At 47.7% G+C, this 24671-nt stretch overlaps 1 protein-coding gene across 2 annotated transcripts in view; it reads left to right on the top strand.

Moving 5' to 3' along the window:
* Positions 1 to 24671, top strand: part of WDR44 (WD repeat domain 44) — a 593855-nt gene that overhangs the window by 560076 nt on the left and 9108 nt on the right. For both annotated transcript variants that reach the window (XM_086918723.1, XM_086918724.1), the window contains exon 19: positions 8809 to 8946. In XM_086918723.1, the coding sequence (XP_086774849.1) occupies positions 8809 to 8946 (138 nt within the window). The remainder of the gene's footprint in view (positions 1 to 8808; positions 8947 to 24671) is intronic.

Here is a 24671-nt window from a genome sequence, read left to right as displayed (position 1 = left end):
GGTCAAACTCTGCGTTGCGGAACACTGACAGAAGGTGCCTACATCCAGCTCCCGATCGAAATCGAGGGTATAAACCTGCTCCCACTCTCAAATTCGTTCTTGTGAGACTTCAGGTAAGTAAAAAAAAAAAGCAAGCTGTTACAGCAGGATTCCTCCCTGTCCTGCCTCTCTTGACCTCTGAAATCACAAAGATGTCTAGGTTCCTTTTTATCTACAACACCATCCTCTTCCTAAGAACAGATTGCCAAGTTACCTTGCTGCACCCAGCATTTCTGTCTCCATCTGCACAATTTCAGCATATAGAGATTTTCAAAGGAAACATGCTACTCATACTTCCCACAGTTCTGGTTCCCTCTGGCACACCTTCAGGCCCCATGGATCTGAGGAGGCGTCTAGATGCTAATGACTGCCAGTGTAGTGTTTCGGTACCACACATGGACGAGATACACATATTTCTCGGGTGACGTCCAAGCTTCACTAATGGACATGCCATTTGACAGCACCTGTCTCTTTGGAGCTCATGAAGACTTTGCACTGAAGCACTCTAAGGACAGCAGGGCCACAGTGTGCTCCATAAGCCTTTCTGCATCCGTGCAACAGTATTCCCAGTAATTTCATCCCTTTTGAGATTTTGGAAGGGATGTGCCTCAAAGACAATGACATGGTCCTCTGAAGCTCACCTGGATCACATTGAGGCTGGGACTTTAGCAGCCAATGCCTAGGCCAGCAGGGGCAGGATACTGCACAGACCCTGCCCAAATCCCCACATCCCCATGCTTCAACTTTAACTTCCAAGCTGCTTTGGTAAACCCATTGCAACACATGGCCACCCTGTAGGATAAATTATTACCTCCACGAGTAGCAGAGTATATGGTTTACCATTTCTGTCAGACCCACCACCGCATATCTAACTCACATCAGAGTGGCTTTTGTATTACCATTTGTACATTCTCTGAAAGGAACTCTGGGCTCTTCTGGACAAAGGAGCAATGGAGAGAGTTCTGGCATTAGAAATACGGTTTGGATATGATAAGTCTTGTTATTTGCTGGTGCCGAAGAGGGACAGAGGCTGCGTTCATATATTTGACTTGCACCCTCTACTTCTTTTTGGAAAAGGACAAATTCAAGATGCTCACTTTGGCCCAGGTTCTGTATGTTCTAAATCAAAGAGAGTGGGTGGTAGCGCTCGCTGGAACTGCAGGACATCTATTTTCACATCTCTTCTGCAGTGCCATAGATGTTACCTGCAGTTCGAAGTGGACTAAGAGACTTTTCAACTTTCAATGCTCCCCATCTGTGTCATCAGAGCCCCTTGGTTGCTCACAAAAGCAGGTTGGGTATACCAGTCATCACCTACCTTGACGACTGGGTGTTGTAGGTGGGCTCACAACAGTCAGTCACAGACCACCTCCAGGCGACTGCTTACCTCCTAACATCTTTTGGGTTCTTGGTCAATAAGCCAAAGTCACACCTGACTCCTTCACAGAGGCTCCTGTTTATCATGGCCATTCTGGGTACGGTGCAGTTTCAAGCCTTTCGCCTGAACCAATTAATCTATGCTATTCTGGCTATGATCCTAATGTTTCAGCCTCTTATCAGGATCTCAGTGAGAGTGCCTCTCTGACTTCTTGGCCTCCTGCACCCTATTTGTTATCTACTCCAGATCTCAAGTCTCCATGACCTCAGCACCTGGAAACCTGTCCGATTCCATCTAGGTTTCGCCTGACACTGCAAAAGGCTTACAGTAGTAGCAGATCGGATGAAGTTGGACGCGTTGCAGGCCCTTTTCCCACCCAGAGGTGACAGTGTCAACAGATGCATCACTGCTTGGATAGAGAAGTTAACCTTGGCAGAGGTGGAGATCAGGGGAGTCCTCATTTCATTGATGGAGTTCTGTGCCATTCGCTTGGCATTGAAAGCCTTACTTCTGACATCCAAGAGAGGCTGGTTCAGCAGGACCGTGTGAAATCTTAGGTCATTTGCCAGGCATCTCTATACCTCTAAACCTGGCAGAGCCATCATGCAGTTTCCGTGATTAAAAACCACCTGGAGAGATCTTTAAACACCAGAGCTGATGAGATTACGGATCACAAATGGCATTTACATCCAGAGGTGGCACAGGATGTCTTTCAGCAGTGGGGAGAACCTTGGCTCGATCTCTTCGCCACCTCTGAGAAAGCACAATGTAAACACAGATGCATGCTGGTGTTCCCAAAAAGGCTTACCCTCAGATGCATTCCGCGTACAGTAGAGTTCAGGACTCCTGTATGGCTTCCTGCCTCTGCCTCCCTGCCCCAAGTTCTGAAGATTATCAGGCATACCGGTCCCAAATCCTTCTAATGGCTCTGGTTTGGTCCAGGAGAGTGTGGTATCTGGCACTTCTAGGCATGAGCAGTTGTCCTCGCATCACCCGGGCATGCAACCTCTACACCTCCATGAGTGGAGATTGACCGACGACAGTTTACTGCTTTTGAACTCCCTCCTGTGGTTGTGGATGTCATTCTAGTGGTCGGGCTTCCATCTAAAAAATCATTTTACATCAACACTGGGATAAGTTTGTCGCATGGATTGGTTCCCACAATATAGACCCACTGCAAGTGAAGTTGTTGTATGTTTTGATTTTTACGCTGTCTTTAGCCCGGCAAGGACTTTCATGGTTACTGTTAAAGATTGATTGTCCTTTTGTGCTTTTTGTGTTTGCCAGTCCCCCCGTCCTGCTTTGAATCATCAGTTGTGATCCGTTTTCTTAAATGAATGGTTCATCTGTTCCCACCTAGACCTTTTGTGATTTTGAAGTGGGATAATAATATGGGTTTTACATTCCATGTGTACACCCTTTGAGCTGATGCACAGCTGTCCTTTGTGTCTACTGACTCTTAAAACATTCTTATTGCTATAACTTACATCGCTTTACCCCAAAAAAGCATTGACATTTTAGATTGTTTGTACCAAAGGCCATCGGGTGAACATTCAGCTCATCTTGGGATTCTCTAGGGCAAAGAAGGGTAAGGCAGTGCAGAAATGAACAATATTAGAGTCCTCTGTATTAAGATTTGCTACACATTGGCCAAGAAGCAACCTCCAGAAGGTTAGAGGACTCATTCGACCAGAGCCAAGGCTGCTGCTACTTCCTTAGCACTCATAGTACCCGTCTTAGACATCTGTCAGGCCGTGACATGGATGTCAGTTCACATGTCGACAAAGCACTATTGCTTAGTTAGGCAGATCTGGCAGGATGGGTGGTTTGCCCGTTCCATCCCGCAGGACTTTTCGGTTTGAACCATCCCACCGACTCACCACTTAGGTGCTGTTTTGATATCTAATCACTAGGTGAGGAATCTGCAGTTAGAAGTATACATGAGAAGAACAAGTTACTTACTATTGGTAAGGCTCTTTCTGGTAGATATTTCATCTTAATGCAGATTCCTCACTGTCCTCCCAGATCCCTTTTCTTTGGAATAGTCTCTTTTACAAACATAAAAAGGTCCCAATTTAGAGACCTAACCACTGTAGCATCTGATTAGTTACTGAGCTCAGTGTCTGAGAATGTGGACAGAGTCGAGAAAGAAAATGAAGTCCGTGTACAGGGCGGTGCTTATGTGTGGCTCTGATGTCTTTACTGGGACGAGACAAAGTTGACTTGGAGCCACAGGACCCAACCTACCTGTGCACTGAAGCAATGCGCCTGGGGTGTTCACAAGGTGAGGGACCTGTTGCCATATAGAGTATCCACCAGAAAACGTGTTACCAAAAGTATGCAACATGTTCTATTTGAAAGAAACACATAGTGATAGATTCCTCACCTTAGAATTACCCCAAGGTGTCAGACTTGATCCGGAATGTTTTCGTCAGAAGTACCCCTGCACGTCGGTAGGTGTTGCATAGGGCGGCTGATGCCCTCCACCTCGTGCTCCCTACTGTGGCTGTCAGGACTAACCTCCTGACGGAAGTGCTTCAGCCGCTGCTTCCCTTCAACGAAGCACTTTCTGAAGTTCTTTTGGGCACTTGGTCCGGCCTGTGGATAGGAACGTGGCCCGACGCCATCACCTGGCTATGGGTGATCCCATTTTCCTCTCCTAACACCCCAGCCCTGAGAGCTTGGTTGTCCAAGCCTCTGTTTCCTCGACTGCCTTCACTGCCGCACCACCGGATAGGGAATCCAAGAAACTGGATCAGTTCGGAAAGAAGATTTTTTCTTACGCCAGTTCTGCGCTGTGGTCCGTGAACACTGCAAGCTTCTTGGGCCGTTATTCCCACTCTGTGGGATACGGTGGCACAAGTGCTGCCTCAGTGTCCGGAGTAGGCCCGGACAGCTCTCTCCCAGGTTGTTGCAGAGGGGAGAGACACAGCTAAGTTCATGATTCGTTGTGGCCTAGACAACGCTGACTCACTGGGCAGATCGATAGCAACGACGGTGGCGGTTCTACGCCACGTCTGGTTGCGGACAACTGGATTCTCTGGGAATGTCCAAAACACACTTTTGAACATACCCTTTGATGTCCTTCGCCTCTTCAGTAACAAACCAGACAACTCTTTGGAGCAGTTTAAGGACTCACGGGCTACGGCAAAATCCTTGTGACTCTCCGCAGTCCACCCTCCTCCGCCTGCTGCTTTTCTCGCCTTTCATGACACCGGAAAGGGCACCCCGCAGCATTCGCAACAAAGCCACAAGCCTGCGCAGCAACCATCCTAGCAATTCCAGTGATGCGGGTTCTGCTGTGGCGGACCAAGGGCCCACCGGGCGAGTCAGTCCACCTCCACCCCGGCCACCACTGCTTCCAAACCTTCCTAGCCCAAGCTTTCAAGCCCATCAGACGCCAGTGGGGGCCAGGCTTCGCCATCACCTTCCCCACTGGCGCACCATCACATCGGAAAAGTGGGTTTTAGAAGTAGTCTGAAGGGGCTACTCCCTCCCCTTCTAGACTACCCCTCCAGCCATGCCACCTCAAAACCACCGCATGTCGGAGGATCCCTTAGTGCTTCTTCAGCAGGATGTTGCTGCCCTCTTGGCCAAGGGGACCATCAAGCGCGTTCCGACGGCAGAAGTAGGTTGTGGTTGCTATTCCCACTACTTTCTGGTGCCGAAGAAGGACAAGGGCCTGCGTCCTATCTTAGATCTCCGGAACGTCACTCGCTTCCTCCGCAAGTTCAAGATGCTCACTTTGGCTCAGGTCTTGTCTGCTCTCGACCCACAAGACTGAATGGTAGCGCTGGGCATGCATGGTGATATGTTCCACATCCCAGTCCTGCGAGCCCCCCCCCCCCCCGGCGTTACCCGCAGTTCACGGTAGACCACGAGCACTTTCAGTTCACCGTGCTCCCTTTTGGCCTTACCAGCGCCTCGGGTGTTCACAAAAGTGATGGCAGTGGTTGCAGCTCATCTGCGCAGATCCAGGGTTTCAGTCTTCCCCTATCTCGACGACTGGTTGTTGAAGGCGGGCTCGCTTCAGACAGTCATCTCCCACCTCCAGACTACGTCTGACCTCCTGCATTTGCTAGGATTCTCCATCAATGTGCTGAAGTCGCACCGGATTCCCTCTCAGAAGATCACAGGGCAGTTTCGGGTCTATCCTCCCGAACAGCGAGTACGGGATATTCGGGCTCTGATTCTGATCTTTCAGCTCTTATCCCAGGTTTCGTTCAGAGTGACCCTGAGGCTGCTGGGCCTCATGGCCTCCTGCATCGTGCTGATCAATCATGCTTGGTGGCATGTGCAGGCTCTACACTGGGACCTGAAGTTGCAGTGGGCACATCATCAGGGGAACCTGTCCGATCACGTCCAGATTCCGGAGGGCACTGTACAACAGACCGGCATTGGGTCGACGGCAGATCCCTCTCCCAACCCCAACCAGAGTTCACAGTAGTGACGGATGCGCCACTCCTGGGATGGGGCGGCCACATGGGAGAGGCAGAGATCAGAGGCCTCTGGTCTCCGGCGGAGTCCAAGCTCCATATTAACCTTCTGGAGCTTTGGGCGATCCGACTTGCACTGAAGGCATTCTTTCCCTCTGTCCAGGGAAAAGTAGTGCAGGTGTTAATGGACAACACCACTGCCATGTGGTACTGCAACAAGCAAGGCGGGGTGGGGTTGTGGACCCTATGTCAGGAGGCCCTGCACCTCTGGACATAGCTGGAACATCAGGGTATTTTCCTGGTAGGTTCAACACCTGGCAGATTCTCTGAATGCCACGGCGGATGAACTCAGCCGCAGGTACATGATGGATCACGAATGGCGTCTTCACTCTGACATGGCGCAAGGTCTCTTTCAGCAGTGGGTAGATCCTTTGTTAGATCTATTAGCCACCGAGGAGAACGCGCAATATCATCAGTTCTGCGCTTTGGAATTTCCAAGGCGGTACTCGCTCTGCGACGCTTTTAGTCGCGAGTGGAGTTGCGGTCTGTTGTACGCCTTTCCGCCTATACCACTTCTACCCAGAGTCCTGAAGAAGATGAGGCGCGACGGGCCCAAGTCATTCTTGTGGCCCGGGACTGAGCTCGAAGAGTTTGGTATCCCGATCTACTCAGTAGAAGCACCCATCCTCCTATCAGACTACCTCTTCAGGAGGCTCTTCTGTCGCAGCAGCAGGGGACGGTCCAGTACCCGAAACTGTCCAGCCTCCACCTCTTTGCGTGGAGATAGAGCGGCTGCAGTTGATTCCTTTCGACTTGCATCCTGAAGTTTGTGATGTCATTCTGGCAGCCAGGCGTCCCTCCACTAAGGTGGTATGAGCCTGCAGGTGGATCAAATTTGTGGCATGGTGCACAGCAAAGGCTGTGGATCCCCTTTTTGCCCCTCTTTCTGAGGTCTTTTTGTGACTTTTCTCTTTAGCCCAGGAGGACTCTGCTCTGGGCACCATCAAAGGTTATCTTTCTGCCATTTCGGCCTTTCTCAGGCTCCCTGATCAGTCTTCTCTTTTCGAGTCCCCGGTTGTAAATAGATTTCTCAAAGGCATTACCCACCTTTTCACTCCTATTCAGTTCGTGATGCTGCAGTGGGACTTGAATCTGGTTCTTCCATATCTCATGTGTGCTCCTTTTGAGCCCCTTCATAACTGTCCTCTTCGTCTCTTGACCTTGAGACTGCCTTCCTGGTAGCTATCACCTCTGCTAAGCGAGTGAGTTTGCTCCAGGCTCTTTCTTGTAAGCCTCCTTTTCTGTCGGTCTATCCAGACAAGGTTGTGCTTAGCCCCTGTCCTTCCTTTTTGCCAAACGTTTTTACGGCCTTTCAGGTTGGGCAGACTATTACCTTGCCCACCTTCTTTCTGCCTCTGCATCCTTCCAGAGAGGAAGAGAGGCTCCTCTGTCGGGACACAAAGCGTGCTCTTTCATTTTATCTCAACCGCACACAGCAGTTCCGGATGGATGACCAACTCTTTGTCTGCTACTTTGGCACCAACAAAGGTCGGGCGGTGCATAAGAGGACTATTTACTGCTGGGTTGTCTTATGTATCAAAGCCTGTTACTCTTAGGCTAAAAAAGAACCTCCGTTGGGGCTGTGTGCTCATTCCACTAGAGCAAATGCAGCCACTATGGCATTGGGACGTGGTGTCCCCCTGCAAAACATTTGTCAGGCTGCCACGTGGGCCTTACTGCACACGTTTACTATGCATTACTGCCTGGACAGCCAAGTACGGAGAGACGGCTTCTTTGACCGTTCTGTTCGCAGGGACTTTCTGGTGTGGTCTTGGTTCGCAGACCCACCACCGGGGTTGGTATTGCTGATGTATCTATTGTAAGATAAGGAATCTATCACTGTGTGTTTCTTTCAGATGAACATGTTACTCACCTTCGGTAACGTTATATCTGTAAGAAACATTAGTAGTGATAGATTTCTTACCGCCCCACCCATCCTCCCTGTTCTGTGAACTGATTTCTAGGGTTAGGGTCATCCCTTTCTGGGCCCTAGTTTCAATACACCATTGGTCAGTTTCTTGCATGGCTCTGCGTTCCTGGTGCGGAAAGTCGTGTACAGAACTGACGTCAGCACGCGTGGGTGTCATCCAAGTAACGCCCGCAATGTCATCTCTGCGAACACAACGCCAACGACTGACGCGGAGCCGCACGACACACCACCTACCGACGTGCAGGGGTACTGCTGACGAAAACTTTCCAGATCCAGTGTGACACCTGGGAATCCAGCATAAAGTCAATAAGTGGTAGGATAGCTGGAGAGTGGACTTTTAATGCACTGTGATGTAGTATTCTTTCAAGAAGCGCACCTTTAATTATTTCCTAAATTCGAGCAGCATTGGGGTGGTACTGATGGATTCGGGGATGTTGTTCCAGATCATGGGTGCATAGGTGGAAAAGGACTGATGCCCTATATTTTCTTTTTTTACATTTCTAAGTCTGCAGACTGATAGTGTCATGGATGCAGGTGTACCAATGTATGCATGATGTCCTAGCGAATGCCTAAATCCATTCTGGCTTGCAGAGGCACCTTCATTTATTTGTCAGGCCTATTGGCATTACCAATGTGTGTTCCGCCATGTTTGGAAAAGCACGGTTTCCTGAACTTTCGCCAAGATCAGTTACTTTTCGTTGGTAATATAGTAAAATCCTTTCGGACTACAGAGTTTATTTTTCATATGTGTACTAAAGTGCATTCTAAATTAATAAAATGTATTGCTTTATGAATTATTTTCGTTTTTCTTTTATTCTAAATTAATGCTCGCATGCTTTTTACTGTACCTGTGCTAATAATATGAAGTTCCGATTTAGATCACAAAACTGAGGTTTTATTCCATAGATTTACAAAATGTAATTGTTGGTTATGAATACATAAATCGATTCTTTATTCTGTTTTAGCACATAATGCAGTTGTCACATCTGCTATCTTTGCACCGAACCCCAGTTTGATAGTGTCGCCAGAAATATCAACTGAGAAACAACTGGAGGCTGACAGCAAGGGGGAACATGATGAAGTATCAGATCCAATACCTTCAGGTGAGGAAAACTAATGGAAAAGAGTTCTGTGGGGGGCCTATGAACTGCAGCATTTATACGTAAAGGCATTAATTTAATATAATGAAGAATGCAGCATTTTCATAGGGTTTAGTTAGTCCCTTTACCTTTAAGAATATGCTGATGATTAGTATAGCCATGTTGGTGTACAGTTTAAGATGTTTTAGTTTTGAAACCGTAATCATCTTTTTACCTGCATGTCGGGTTTCTTTTTTGGTTTACAATAAATCTGTACCTAGAGCAAGCTTTTGCCTATAGCAAACATTAGAACTTTCATGTGGAGTTAGGAGCTGCCATTCAGTTGCGATGAATGTAGTGTGTAACTAATTGTACTGGTCCTTATCAGTTGTCAGCTGGCCAATTATATTAGTTATTGTCCACTGTACAATAAATATTGTTGGAAAAAGCTCCTAAAGTTTTGTTGCTCTAATTCGTCATGGATCAAATAATGTGAATATTTGACAAAAAGTATGTTTGTAATATTACATTACCCTTAACATCTCCTTGTGAACCTCTACTTTGACCTGTTCACATTTCATTGACATTATTGGGGATGAGGGTCATAGTTTCTTGCCATATATCCGGTAATATAACATTCCGTACCAGGACACTGTTCAGAACATGTATTGTCCTGTGATCAGTAGTTGGGATCAGAAGGCAATTTAAAGTTTGGTTTGTATGGGATCTTATAGAGTGCAACATGCTAGCAGCTTGCCAGCGTCAAGCTATACATGTGCAGCTGCTTGAACTGAACAACACCTAGCTAGCATGATACCTGAGTAAGTGAAGCAATTTCTACAGAAGCATGTGGTTACATCACAGACTGAATGTTGGATTCCTGTCAGAACCTTCTGTTCTATCAGAGAGTGATAAAATCCTAACCAATAGCGCTGATAGTAATACACCTACTACATAAAAATGTTCTAATGGAACTGTAAAGAAATATACATTCATACAGTGATGGGGCTGTCATTCGAACAAGCTGCTAATAAGTCATCCAATGGCCATCCTTTTTTCATTCTTTATAAAAATGTGCACATCTGGTCTGGCAGCATCCTTTTATTGGTTAGGCACACAATGTAAAGTCTGTATGATTGATGACAAGCTTTGTGGTATTGCCTTCTACTTGGAGGCAATGATCCGTTAAATGTAAAATAATAATTTCTTTCTCTGTAAAAGTGTTGAGCTGTGAAGGGAATACCCGATCTGTTAGAGGATTGACGAACCACCGCAATGCTTCTTATTGTGCTGTACATGATAGGTTTCGTTATCCTTAACAATTCAGCTGTCTTTCCTCAGGCGTTAGCAGGCTTCATCCCATTTGCCAAAGTCATCCGACGAGACGAGGGAGAGTCAACACTCAAGGCCAGGCTCCACGGTTGAGCTTGCACCTGTGCTGTCTCCGCGCCTCTACAATGCCTCTACCTTCTGTTCTGATCTTAACAGACTTAGGGCATTGGTTAACTAACGTTCAATGGAAAAGGAGAGAACTTTCTGTTTATTCATCAGAACTCACGTATTGACTTTCTTTTCTGATGGGATTCCTCTCCCCACCCACATCTCCAGACAGGAACAGGAATTTATCACAGTGCTTGGTCCAGCGCACCGTTGGGTGACACCATTTAACTGTGCAGCTACTTTACCCCATTCACTGACGTTATTGCTGGTAGTACAATATGGGCTTCACCTCTGCACGCTAATGTCAGCTCCGTTTTTTCCATACCTTTTGATGAGTGTAAGGGACCCAATTCCTAACTTTTATCAGTGTTTCACTAGTTCCAAAATCGTTTTCTCAGATTGTTTGCTAGGGTAAAGTCTCCCCTGCAGAACAGTGGCTTCAAACTGTTATGCAACTGCCGTAAGTAGATGCCTGTTATAGATCCATATATTGTCTGCCTATGGGATCAAAGTTCTAAGCACTACTCTAAATTCTGTGACAAATGCTCCCGTATGCACCTAAATGCAATCAGAGAGCGGGAGGCAAAACCCTACATCACGGAGAACATGTAAAGTGGCAGGTTATGCTCAGACCTGCTCCAAATCGCGGACCCGCTCTCGCTCTAGGTCCTGGACTCGCAGGTTATTGTCTTTGTGTAAGTCTAAGATGAATTAGCGAGACAAGCCTCGCCATAAACCTAAGAAGTTCAAGCAGGACTCCTCTGCTTTCCTGCTTGTCCTGCTCTGCAAGAAAGTTGTGCCGCTGGTGTTTGAAGAACTTGACTCTAAACCTTTCATTTGATTCAGAGCTTGCTCCAAGACTTGCTGCAGCACACTAAGTCCACCAGATCACTGTTGACTTCACAGCCGGTAAAGGCCTTCAGGGAGGCCATGCTGCAACTTTTCCAGATGATCTTGTCTCCATCTGGAACATCTTAAAGCCCCCTTGAACTGCAGGGGCTATTAGTCTGAGTTTTGCCCGTGGGGCCTGCCCCGGCACTGAATGACGGCGGCGACCCTACACCCAGCCCCTTCTGGCACCTGCCCAAGCCTCTACTCCTGTGCCAGAAGCCTTGTTGCCTCCATCCACTAACACTACTGAGCCTACATCGGCCTGCACTTAACTTCTTTCCTATTAAGTAATTATCAAAGCGTAGCCCCCAATTTTGGAAGAACACCAGTCTCTTCCTCAACGCCAGTATTACAGTAGGCTAGAAGATATTGACAAGGAATTACTCCCTTCTCAAAACACTGATTCTGGTCTTTATTTAGATTTACAGATGGCCAGTGGCCTACATAATTCCCCTGATATAGAGGTGAACCCCTCCACCAGGGCCCCCACTGAGGAGTGTGCAGCTTTTGTGGTAGGGTCCGCAGAGTAGCAGAAGTACTTGAACTTCATCTACCAACGATAAAGACTAGCGCAAATTTGCTAACTTAAATCTTGCAGCCTGAACCTGCTACTTCAGAGGCCTTATTGCTCTTTAACAAATCTTTAAACAAGCACATTCCCTTCAACCTGGTCTAACATTTATTTACCACCTCCCAACCCAGTAAGTTACACTATAGGCCTGCCACTGTGGTCACTGGTTTTTCTGACCTAGCACCCGAACCCTGAGAGATTAGTGGTTTAGGCTTCCACCAGCGAAGGTAATCCTAATGCATTCACTGCTGTGTAGCCAGATGTGGAATTAAACCGCATTGACGCATTTGGGCAAAAAATCATTTCCTCCACCAATTTGACTTTGAGACCCCTCTAAGCCAGCTGCCTGCTAAGACACATACGAATACACATACCCTGTGGAATATGGTTATCAAGATCTTGCATGCCATTATATTTAAATCATGCAGACGCTCAGACAATCCAGAATGGACAGAACCCAGCTGTTTAAGTTAAAAGCCAGTCCGGACAAAATGAACGGTGTAGGTCTCGCCATATGCACCAATGTGGTCATCAGGCCTCATGCCTGAATGAGAGCCACCGGATTTCCTGGGGATGTGCAAGCATCCCTATGCCATTAGTTGATTCAAGCCTTTTTGATAAAAAAAAGAATAATGAAAAGAAATGACTGAGCTGGAATGCTACAAGGACAGCTGGACTACGCCACCACTTTTTGGGCTTGGGATCACCATCCTGTCCATTTCACTAGCAATATCAAAAGTTATGGGGATACTTCCAAGGGTTTTGTGTATCAGCAGTGTAGCCCTTGTAAACTGCGCACCAGTCAGCACAGTCCTTCATTGGCTGCAGATGAGGTAGTGGCAGCAGTGGTAGTGCCATTAGCAAGGACATCAGTCTTCTGCCCCCGACTGGCACAGTTACATCCATCCATGCACAGCCAGTAAGAATTTGTTTTCGGCTGTTGAGCATGATTACCCCCTCCCTTTGTACATCTGTTTTCCTTCTGTCTCAACGATGTTTGGTCATATTTCAGCAGGTCATGCCGACATTATTTGCCCGGGAAGTTCAGTCTCAACTGAACAAAGTGGCCATTGAGAGAGTCCTTAAGGCATTCACACACAATAAGAGTGGTACATATACAGAGACGTCCGAACACAATCCTTGCGTTAGTCCATAGGCCAGAGAAATATCACAATGTCAGAGGCAAATTTTTCTTAGTGTTGTCAGAAATCCTTCTATTCAATGTTTGGAAAAAAAGATGAAGCTCAGTTTCAAATTGTGGTTCAATTCTCAAAATATCACCGTTGACAAGAAAAACGTGCGGTTCAAGCTTTGTAAAATGAAGAACTAAAGCGCATAGTGTTGTGCCATATAACTGAAGGTTATGTGCAGCCGGCAAAGCTTCACTTCCGCATTTCTTTTTTTCGGGCCAATACCCTGTAGGACTTTATTGGATCAGAATTCGCCCTGAAGAAGCCCGCATGGCGAAATGCGTTGGCTGTGTTGCACAATGCGCTTGTATAATCCACTGAGAATAATTTGCCTCTGACATCATGATTTTTCTCTGGCTTATGGACTAACTCAAGAATTGTGTTCGGATGTCTCTGTTTATGAGCCTCTCTTATTGTGTGTGTATATGTTGTATTAAGGACCACCAACGGTGGCTGGTCTTTAGAGGTGGGCACGTTTAGTGGGACCAGTTAGGAAATATTAACTGAGTTTCCAATATATTGTGTATAGTGCAGGTAGTGGTGCGGCACCGTATACCCTGCCACCGTGAACCAGTGTGTTTGAAGTGTCCCTAAGGCAGCGAAGTGCAGGGAATATTTCTCCCAATGTTATTGTTTTTATTTTTTTTTAACTTGTTTTTTTTGTGCCCAGAAAAAAACTGAGGTCTCAGGTCAATCCTAGATCTTCGAGTTTTGAACAACTTCATTAAGAAGGGCACGTTCCAAATGCTGACTTGGGCCCAAGTTCCTTCTTCTCTGGATCCAGAGCATGGGACAGTGTCTTTGGACTTGCAGGACACATATTTCTATGAACCATTTCTGCATTCCCACCAACGCTTCCTTTGTTTTGTGGTGGCGGCGGAATTCACAGATTTTACTGTCTTGCCCATTGGCCTCACCTCAGCCCGACTAGTTTTTTACTGTGGTGATAAAGGTTGTTGCGGCCCATTTGCACAGGTGAGGATACATTCCCATACCTTGAGAACTGGCTGTTGATGGGGTTCGCCACAGGTGCCACGAAGCACTGCGACTCTGGAGGTGGGTTAGCCTCCTGGATCTCTCCGATGGGCAATCATTTGGCATGCTTGCTGAATTCCAGTGCACGTAATCTCAGCAGATTTTATCCGGCAGATCAAAACTGCATCTGCCTCCATAGGTGGTTCAAGGTGTCTTTACCCGGTGGGTGGTGTCTTAAATGAATCTTTTTGCCACCGTAGGGAACATGCTGCCTCTCGATTACTCATGCTAGAGTTTCCACTTTGAGGCTCCCTGGGAGTCTCGTTCCTCCTGCAGTTGGACTTCAATCTACTGTATGCCTTAGAACCTCTGTAGCTCCTGCTTACAGTTCTACAGACGGTCAGAAAGGACTTAGCTTAGCTCTTCCTCATAGTCACAGATTGGGCCAAAAGAGTATGGTACTCTGACCTACGAGGCTGAGCATTTACCCGCTGGTCCATCTACCTGTTCTGGGGGACCTCCACTTGCAGCAGCAGGGTGGGATTGTGAAGCTGAATCTCCACAAACCACCTCCTTGCATAGCAGTTGAGTGGCACAAGCTGAGTGAGAATGATCTGCTTCCAGAAGTAGTGGATCTTATTCTTGCAGCTAGAAGTCGTAGATCAAATCACTTTACTCTCGTTGTTGGGCTATGTATGTAGCTTGGTGTCGAAGTTGTCAAGTTGATCTTCTGCTGGCCAAACTTTCTCATGTTTTGCTTTGTTTTATCACTTGCCCAGCAAGGCTTTGCCGTAGGCACCCTAAAAGGTGTGTCAGCCTTTCGGTCATTAGAAGTGTATATGACCAACCTTCATTGTTGAAATCACTGTTTGTGAAACATTATATAAAATAGTTTGTTTAAATGTTCCCTCCTGCACCCATTATTATTCATCATTCGGATCTTAACCGCATCGATGCTGCGGCGATTTTCACGCTGTGCGGCTTTTTTTTAAAAGCCTCGTTACATGACGAGCTCAGCTCGTCATCAGCACACGCCACCCGTGGGTGATGACGAGCTGAGCTCGTCATGAGCATCGAAAGGGTTAATTTGACAGTTGATCACTGAGACAGCTGACCATTAAGATGGTATTCCTCAATTGAAATATTTTATTGTGCCGTTTATATGAGCTTCTGGCGAACGTCACTGCACCTACTTTCCTGATAAATTGATGCTGCTAACTCACACTGTTTGTGCTGACAGTGGTGCCACCCTTCTTCATAGAACACGTCATCATTCTCCCTGCCTTATTTGCTTCGCCACACCCCTCTAAGGAGAAGGAAAAGCTTGATCAGTTGGACCCGAAAAGAGTCCTTAGCTTTTACATTTAGTCCACTAAGGAGCGCCGGGAGGTGACAAGTTTTTAAAGTAATGAATCTGTGGCTACTAGTCTCTATCAGACGGGTCATGCCATTTTGCCCAATCTGATAGAGACTAGTAGCCACAGATTCATTACTTTAAAATGATCCCAGGCATCAGCCTGGATCCAGGAAGTTTTCATGAGCAGTACCCCTGCACACCAGTTAAACGCCGGAAGTTAAGTGTGCAGGGCCTATATAAGCCCCATCTCAGCATGCAGACGTCTGTTATTATCGTTCTGCGTAGATCATTAGAAAGCTACTCAGTCGATTGTTTCTTTTTTTAAGAAAAAACATTATTGAGGGTTTCCTCAATAATGGTAATTCTACAACCAAGGTTATTTGACAGATAGGGGTATTACTTATATCTTTTAAAATGCCCCTGACCTTATGTGGAAAAAAAGTTCTGAAACCCATTTCAGTCCTCCCGAGTTGGCAGTAACTTTCTGCTCCTGTTTGTGACTAAGTTTCTTCAGTACTCTAAATGTCTAATTCTGCGTGTTATCCGCCTCCTTAATCCTGGCCTCATAGAACTCGGCCTTCCTTGCAATAATAGCTTTTTTGTAAATGGCTGACATGACTTTATAGTCCTTGAGTGCCTCTGGGTTGTATCATTTATGCCACTGCCTTTCATACTGGCATAGGTCTTGTTTTTTTCCCCTTAATTCCTCCATGAACCAGGGGGCACACTTTCCCTTGTTCCTCACCCATTCCTTCCGTGCAGGTGCCACCTTGTTGTTGGCTTCCATCAGCCTATTTGTAAGCCTCTCACTTTCCTGATTGTGGTCCTCAGGCGGTTTCCCCTTAGGTAAATTCTCTTTCAGAGCTTTCCCTAGGCTGCCTGTCTCAATTTTGCTCCACATTCGTACTATCCTCCATTCTGGAGGTAACTGCATGGGCCGACTAGCCAATGGGACCGAGAGACTGATCAGGTAAAGGTCTGACCTACTGAAAGGTCTAATATCTGTAAGATTGACCAGTGGCTGAGTGGTCCAAATGAGATCTTGGGTGTGTCCCTTATCATGGATGGGGGACTCCACGAGTCGTCGTAGCCCCAACGCAGTTATAGCCTCTTCCAGCTGGTCCTTGGTAATGTGCAGTAACGCTAGTCCAGATGTACTCTGTATAACCCAACCCAACATGTCAGCTAGACAATTCACATCTTTCCAAAACCTGTCCACACCGTGTGCAGGAAGGTGGCGTCTTCCACTCAGCAGCGGATACACGCTGGGTAGGCAATAAGACCAGCCTTGTGAAGCCACAGTCAAGTAAAATTTGTTCTATGTAGATATTCCAACTGTAATAATCGTAGTTGCAAGGAGATCGCAGCCCCTCGAGGGGACTCGAACACCTCCCTCCAATCGTCATTGTCAATAGAGCCCAAATATGTCTGCCAAGCTTCTCTGAGATTCCAGTGTTGACGCACTATGAGTGACAAGTGTTTGATATATTTGAGATATTTTGTGATCGATCAGGTAACTCATAATAGCTTCTCTTCCAGTGGACTAAATTCAGGGAGGGTGGTATGATCCCTTAGATGGGGAGTAATTGTGTGACAAAACTGCAGATATTTGTAAAGCTGAGTGCGTGGAATGAAAAATTCTTCTTGACGGTCTGAAAAAGATTAGAGAGAGAGACTCCGGAGAACGTTTGCTAGTGTGGAGATACCGATTCGGTCCCAGCCCTGGAACCCTTGCAGCTGCTGAAGAAGACTAATACACCTTAACAGGGCTTCACCAGTCAGGCGTTTCAACCATCCTATACGGGAAAGAGATTGACGTCACAGTGTCAGTACTACCTTGGTAGCTGGAGGAAAAGCATGGGAGCCGGCCTGGCCTTAAAAGTATTTATAAAGTGACAGATCACCCAGCAGTCATTGCTCCAGTGCATAGGCCGGCTCGTCTCTGGTGCAATATCACCAATCATTAAGAACCTGCAGGTGAGACGCAATATAGTATGACTGAATGTCAGCGGCCATGATGCCCCGCAGTAAGTAAAAAGGAAACATGTGCAGAGCGCTATTCGGATTGCTCCTCCACCCCAAAGGAACCCATTGAGCATTGCATTCAGTTGCCTAAACCATGTGTGTGGGATGGGATGGGGTTGTTGTGTAGTTGATATAGGAGCCTAGGAAAGGATATAATTTTGAAAATTACAGAATGGCCGTACAAGGATGGGGGCAAGCCCTCCCACGACTTTAGCTCCACTTTGACCCTAGCAAGGACTGTATCAACGTTGCGTGCCCTAGATCTCTCCTGTCGATCGGTTATGAAGACGCCCAGATATGTCATGCCATCCAGAGTGTGGGAAAGGACTGATGCCCACGTGTAATTCGCCACAGACCTGGCAAAGGCCATACTGTAGACTTCTTAACATTCATAAAGAACCCCGAGGTCTGATCAAAAATTCTCAAAATTTGGAGGATGCGAGTGCCCGATCGCCGAGGGTGGGTCAGGAAGAAGAGGACATTGTCTGCAGATAATGCGATTCTGACGGAGACCCCGGCAGACCATTCAAAGCCACTCATCTGGGTGTCCATTCATACCCACACTGCCAGCGGCTCAATGGCCAGAGCAAACAGTAATGGAAACAATGGGCACCCTTGTCTTGTACCACGTCTTATTGGAAAAGATGTAGACGCCTGGCCATTTACATACGGAGGTGGTTAGCCCATGATATAGCATGCGAATATATGACAAAATTTAGGGACAAAATTGAGCCGCTCCAAAAGAATAAATAAGTATGTCCAGCTGAGTGAGTCAAAAGCACTATCAATGTCGTCCAGAAGGAGGGCTGCAGGGCGGCCAAGACGGTCCACGGCGGCTATTGCGTTATGGCCCTGATGAATGCTGTGGTGCGTCGAGGCATGAATCAGGCCTGATCTGGGTGGACCAGGTCGGGGAGATCTGCTAGTAGTCTGGTGGTGAGCACTTTGGCAAAAGCTTTGCTTCTATATTTATTAGGGTGATTGGTCGATAGGAAGCATGACGTTCTGGCAGATGCCCCAGTTTTGGAACACAACAATTTCTGCATGTCTCCAATCTCAGGGCATGAATGTGGTCTGGGCGGCTTCTCGTATAGCCGCTAGGCAATGTGGGCCCAATAGGGCCATATAAGCTTTATAAAATTTGCAGGGGAAACCTTTGGGTCCCGGCGCTTTTCCCAAGTGTAAATCGGCAGTAGTAGTGGTCAGTTCTTCCAGAGTTAGAGGAGCTTCAAGCAAATTCCGAGCCTCTCTCAGAGAGGGCACGCAGAGGAAGATCTACAAAGAACTGCTCAATCTATGAGGCTTCAAGGGCCTCCTGTGACGTGTATAGAGATCAATAGTAGCGCTCAAAACTATAAAAAGTGCAGCTGAGTCCGTCACCAGCGCATCTGCAGAGTCTCGGAGGCCCAGAATTAGGGTATGTGCCTGTGCTTGTTGACATAATTTTAACAGAAGTTTCCCGGACTTTTCGCCCAACTGATATATTCTGCTCTGTGTAGCAAGCCATGACCCTTGCACCGCCTTCAACAACACATTGTGATATTGCTGCTGAAAAAGGCACAGCTGTCGGCGTGCCACAGCCCCATCTTCACCGTGGGCCTGACGTTCTATGGTCATAATTTGCGCTTCTAACTGAATGAGTGACTGTCTGCTCCGTCTTTGTTGAGCGGTGCATAAACTAATATTGACCCCGCGCAGTGTGGGCTTCATGGCCTCCCAAAGAGTACACGCTGAGTTCACCAATCTTTCATTGTGAGAGATGTACTCTGAGAGCTTGCCGCGGATTTGAGCATGTTATGTTGAGTCCTCCAAATTCCAGTTCGAGAGCCGCTACCTGAAAGGGAGCCAGCATGGGCATATCAGTAGGTGGATGACCACCAGAGAATTGCAGAAGCCGGCAACCTATGAAAAAAAGCACCTGGAACAAATATGTAATCTAACCTAGAGTATGAGGTATGTGTGTGAGAGAAGTATGTGTAGCTAGCATTTGTGGGGTTGTGTCTCCGCCGTGTGTCAACTCATCCCACCATGTTTGCTAGGTTCTGCAGTTTGGTGTCAGGGGTCCCAACGACGGCCCCCACCGGGTGCCATCTTTCAATGACAGGGAACATGACATCCTTCCAGTTGCCACCAACCATCTCGAGCCCCTCCGGCAGAGCCCCCCCGATATCCCCCCCAACAGGTGGTCCAGGAAGCTCTGACCAAGGGGCGGGGGCGTAAACGCTGCCAAGGACAATGTGCTTGCCGCTACGGTCCCATGCACAAAGATGTAGCAGCATGTGTATCAGCCCACTTCTGTTTCAGTGTGAACGCGGCTCTGCGGTGGATCATTGTGGCAATACCCCTGAAACCCCTTGTAAATCCTGTGTGAAAGGAACGTATGAAGCCATATCGGGTTAGACAGGGGGCCTTAGTACCGAGCATATGTGTCTCCTGCAATAGGCAGACATCTGCACCAACATACCCCTTGTATTCCAGCTCACTATTTGTAGTTGCCCCAAGGAGTGTATTATAGGTCCTGGGCCATCGTGTCATGGGTAAATAAATCGTTGTATCAAATAATCCTGGACTAGATAGTTCTATGGGCTTTTTATTTATGCAGCACTTAACTAAGAGAGCAAAGCAGACCAGAACAGACATAACATCCCCACCCTACCCCAACACCTCAAAACATCAGAAGTATCTATTGTGGATAGTATTGCATTCCATCCCCAACGGGGGCCAGGGACCAGCCTTCCCAATGGATCCCCATAATCCCTATAGTGTCCCAAGTCCCACTGGGGAGGCTGAAGCAAGCCCATACAATCGGCCCATATTTAACATGAACACTAATGTACGAGTAAATGAAACACACAGGCTATTCAACCCGGGGAGCGAAACTAAAAGATAGCAGCATTATTTCTTTGTGGGCGGCAAACTCTCCGGATCCTGGTTGTTGTTCCTGGAGCGCCATGTGGACCTTGATCTGTGGCGTCTTTTGTCATTGGGCTTCGGCTGTGTGCGGCTCGAGTCCCCGGGCGAGGAGTCAGTCTCTAGGTGGCTGAGTATGCGGTTTAGCGGGTCGATGTTCATCTGCCAATGCGTAAAGCCTCTTCCGGAGTGTCAAAAAAGATGGTGCGGGAGTTGAAGACAACGCTCAGGCGGACCAAGTAGAGAAGCATGTAGGAGATTTTGGGGGTCTCGCAGCCGTGCCTTAGCAGCGGTAAAAGACTGACGTTGTTGCTGGACTATTTCGGTGTAGTCCGGAAAGATCATGATTTGTTGGGAATCATATGCAAGATCTCCCTTAAGCAGTGCCTGTTGTAGGATTACATTTCGATCGTGGAAATTCAGGATTAGTTTGATCATGACGGCGGTCTTGCCCCAGGAGGTTTTTTTTTGCTGTAGGGCCATTCGTAGCCGCTCGACCACGAAGCACAGGGAGAGGACCTGGTTCAGAATCCACAAAGTGAGCCAGTTTGTGAGGAACTTCCCCACATCATTCCCTACGCAGGTTTTGGGGAAGCCAACGAAGCAGAGATTATTTCTTCTTGCGCGTCCTTCCGCGTCTTCCACCCGCAGGGCCAGGACATTGGTCAACTGTTTTAAGGAGGTGACTTTACTTTGCAATGTGGAGACAGCGCCTTCGACCCCGGAGACCCTAGTCTCTGCTTCTGTTATGCGAACGACTGCATTGCGAAGGTCTTGGCGTAGGAGGGTGACTGCAGTACCCACAGCACCGATCTGGGTTTCCAGGGCCTGTCTAGATTGAGTAATGGCATCCAGAAGAGCAGCATTGTCTGGTAGGATAGGCGAGCCATCAAGATAGTCTGTGGGCTGCGCTGCCGCGTCCATAAAATGGTCCAAGGTGATCTGCTTTGGGCCAGGCCCAAATGCTTTATCCTTAGACATGGTAGGCCGACAGAGTCATGAAGAACCGTAAAGCTAAATCCTACTGCACACTTGACCCCTGTAGCGCTCTTGACCATATGTCTTGCACTGCAATTAAAACGGCCTTGTGCAGTACAAATTGTCATTGGGTCTCACCTGCCGAAGGGCGACTAGTGTTCCAATCCAGGGGCCCGAGCGGCTCCTCTGTTCCCTCGCTGCCCCAATCACACCACCGGATCAAGCACTGTGATCGCACTCTAGCTGCCGGATGATGCTCTGGCCGCAGGGTTCACCACTCCTCGTCGTGTCAGTGGGTTTTTTTTGGTGTTCAATTTAGGAAAAGCTCCATCACCCCCCACTGGTCTATGTGTCTACTCAGCAGGGCCCTCAGCCCACCACAGCCAGTCAAATCCAGGAGGGGGAAGGGCACTAGGAGCCATATCCAGAACGAGGCCCCAATCGATAAGTAGAGGGCGAGGGCGGGCCCCCACCAGGCCGCACCAGAACCTGCTCCGGCTGCCTCCGTTACCAGCAGCATGCGCCCTGGCCCCATCCAGGGGGTGCCTCACCTCAAACTGCTCGAGATTTCTAGGGGAGGTCACTCCCAATGCCGCCGGTCAGGGCCACTGCAAAGCCTCTCCGATCCCAGCCACTGAAATTTTGGCCCTGGGGGTCACACCAGAGATAGGCAGCCGGCCTCGTCTGGGCCCAGTGAGACCGCGGGTTCCCATGCCTTCACTGACGAGCCTCTACCCCCGCCTCGACAAGGCCTCTGTAGTGCGGGCACCAGAAAGTCCCTACTGCCCGGGTCACACTCTCCGCCTATGCGATCAGTGCAGGCCGCCGTGACGTCTCATGGAGCGCGCCACTCCAGTGACTTAGGCCATGACTCTACGCCACCCCTTAGGCCACAGTTCATGCTCCAGCCCACGGCCGTCAACTGGCCCAGTCCTATGAGGGTACTCTCGCCACAGTGCCTGCTCAGGCCTTGATCCCGCCCCTCTGGCCATCCAGGATCCACAGCGGCTGCTGCGCACCCTCTGATCAGCAACGCACTCCTGGGCTGCCGGTACTTGGCCATCCACGCCCGCCCTGCCGTGACAGTTCAGACAGCAGCCGGTTCGGCGCGTCCCACAGGACTCTGGAATCGGCTGGTGCAGGCTCTGCAGTGGGTCCTAAAGTTCCAGTGGCCGCAGCATATGGGGAATCTTCCCAACATGGTCCAGATCTCAAAGGGCACTGCAAAAGATCTGCGGTGATGGTTAACAAACCACACTTGTCAGCTGATGACCTCTCTCTTTTCCCCAACCAGATCCGACAGTAGTGACAGATGCGTTACTTCCGGGATGGATCAGCCATCTGGGAGAGCTGGAGATCAGAGGCCTCTGTTTTCCATACGCTGATACACTGGGATGTACTTAGGAGAATGGGTTGAGGCAAGGAATACATGTCCTGGGTTAAACTACTTTACCATCAGCCGAGCGCTTGAGTGCGGAATGGTAACCTTACATCAAAGGCGATGAATATTGAAAGGGGCACACGTCAGGGTTGTCCCCCATCACCCCTTCTCCTTGCCCTTGTGACGAAACCCCTGGCAATACGACTGAGGAGGGACATGGCCCAGTGGGGCATAGTCGTCAATGGCCACACCCACAAGCTTTCCTTGTATGCAGATGACGCACTTCTGTCCGACTACCAGCCGTAAAAGATACACTAGACTTCCCTGAGGTGGGTCCAATATGCATTGAACATGGGTAGGGTCATAGCGGGCCTGCAAGAGTCAATTCGATTCCGGAATATGCTCCGCCTCTTGATAATTGGAAGGGTGGCTGTGGCAAGAATGTGATGCCACTCAGCTGCCTGTATATACTGCAGAATTCATTCTGCAACATACTGAAGGCCACATTTTATACTCTGAACAGTCTCCTAATCTCATTGGTGTGGGCGGGGGGACACAATAGAGTGAAACTCGAAATACTCAATCTGAAAGAGACACGTTAGTGATAGATTCCTTACCTTAGATGATAGACCCTAGAACGTGCCTCTGAATACCCACAGAGTTACGTCTTTGTCAGTGTCAAGTCCTTTTGTAAGGGCACCGCCCTCCCTACAGCCAGCACTCGCCTGCCCTCTCCCAATGAAAACCCATGTTACTACCCATTCTCAGCACAATTAGAATTGTGGTATATTTGCCATACTAGCATATTTGTCAATAATAGGTGGATTTTGCATTCCAACACATCATTAAATCCTAATTCTGTAAATCAAGTTTTTATTTCTCCAACTTCATATAGAACTTTTGCTTATGCTCAACTGAGATGTGAAACCCTTTTGTAAATAGCCACAAAGAGATCAGTCGCTCATTAGAGAAGAACGGGAGCTGCAAGCTTGCATCGGATGAGGGGTTTATTGGCGATTAGGACTCTATTTTCAGAAGGGAATCAACTTAGGAAAAACGTTATACTAGTAAAGTGTACCTTTTAAAGCAATTTACACAAGGCAGGTAAGCTTTATCCATTGATGTAACATATTCACCAAAACTTATTTCTAAATCACTTCACCAACATCCATGAATTTCGAATTGGTACGCATGTCTGATTTTAACAATCCTTCTTTTCTTATGACTGATGTCACTCATGCCTCAATAAATATCATTACCCCCTGGCAAAAAGATGAAGTTAATACCCCTTCATATGCTTACCCTTATGTACTTACAAGTCACAAAATGCTACCTTCCAAAGGGAATTTCTCACTAATCTTTTAACCTGCCGACAGTTTGCCACCTTCCAGTGCATGACCTCTGAACGTTGGCAGGCACCAGCCATCTTGCATATTCTTCTCAGTCCTGGAGGGCTATGCGTAAATTGTCATTGTTCACCTTTGAATGTACACTGCAAACCTTACAGCACCTTGAATGTACAATTCTGGTCTTATAAACGTTACGGAAGATGCTTTCTCTGATGATATATATCAAAGTGTGTCGAAGTGGCCGTCGGATGAGTTAGAGGCAGTTCCTTCCAGTGTGGCAAAACACTCAGTTCTCATGCTTGAAGGACTTGAGTACTAAATACCAAATTGAAAACTGTTGCAGCAAATCACGACCCTACCCTTGAGAATCACACTGATTTCCTGGCTCCAGGTTTTTACTGGGAGTGGCATTTTCTAATGCTGCTGTGGCAGTCTGAGCATTTTAATTTTTTTTTCGAAATGGAAAAGATAAAGAAGAGAGTACTGTTCAAGGCCTGTATTGTCTGTTGTATCGTATTCATTCCAATATTATCGGGTCACACTCATTAGATCCACTTATTCCCCCCAAAAATCCACTGTTTTCTGAGAAAAGGAGAACTGTAAGGTGTCTCCCACCCCTCATCTAGTAGGCGTTGCTTTGTTAGATGTGTGTTCGGAACCAACTAAACCTGTTGGAGCCGGA

This window comes from Lissotriton vulgaris, chromosome 4_1, assembly GCF_964263255.1.
Source record: "Lissotriton vulgaris chromosome 4_1, aLisVul1.2, whole genome shotgun sequence".
NCBI lineage: Eukaryota > Metazoa > Chordata > Amphibia > Caudata > Salamandridae > Lissotriton > Lissotriton vulgaris.
The sequence above is the reverse complement of the archived record's forward strand: the minus strand, read 5'-3'. Positions and strand labels throughout refer to the sequence as shown.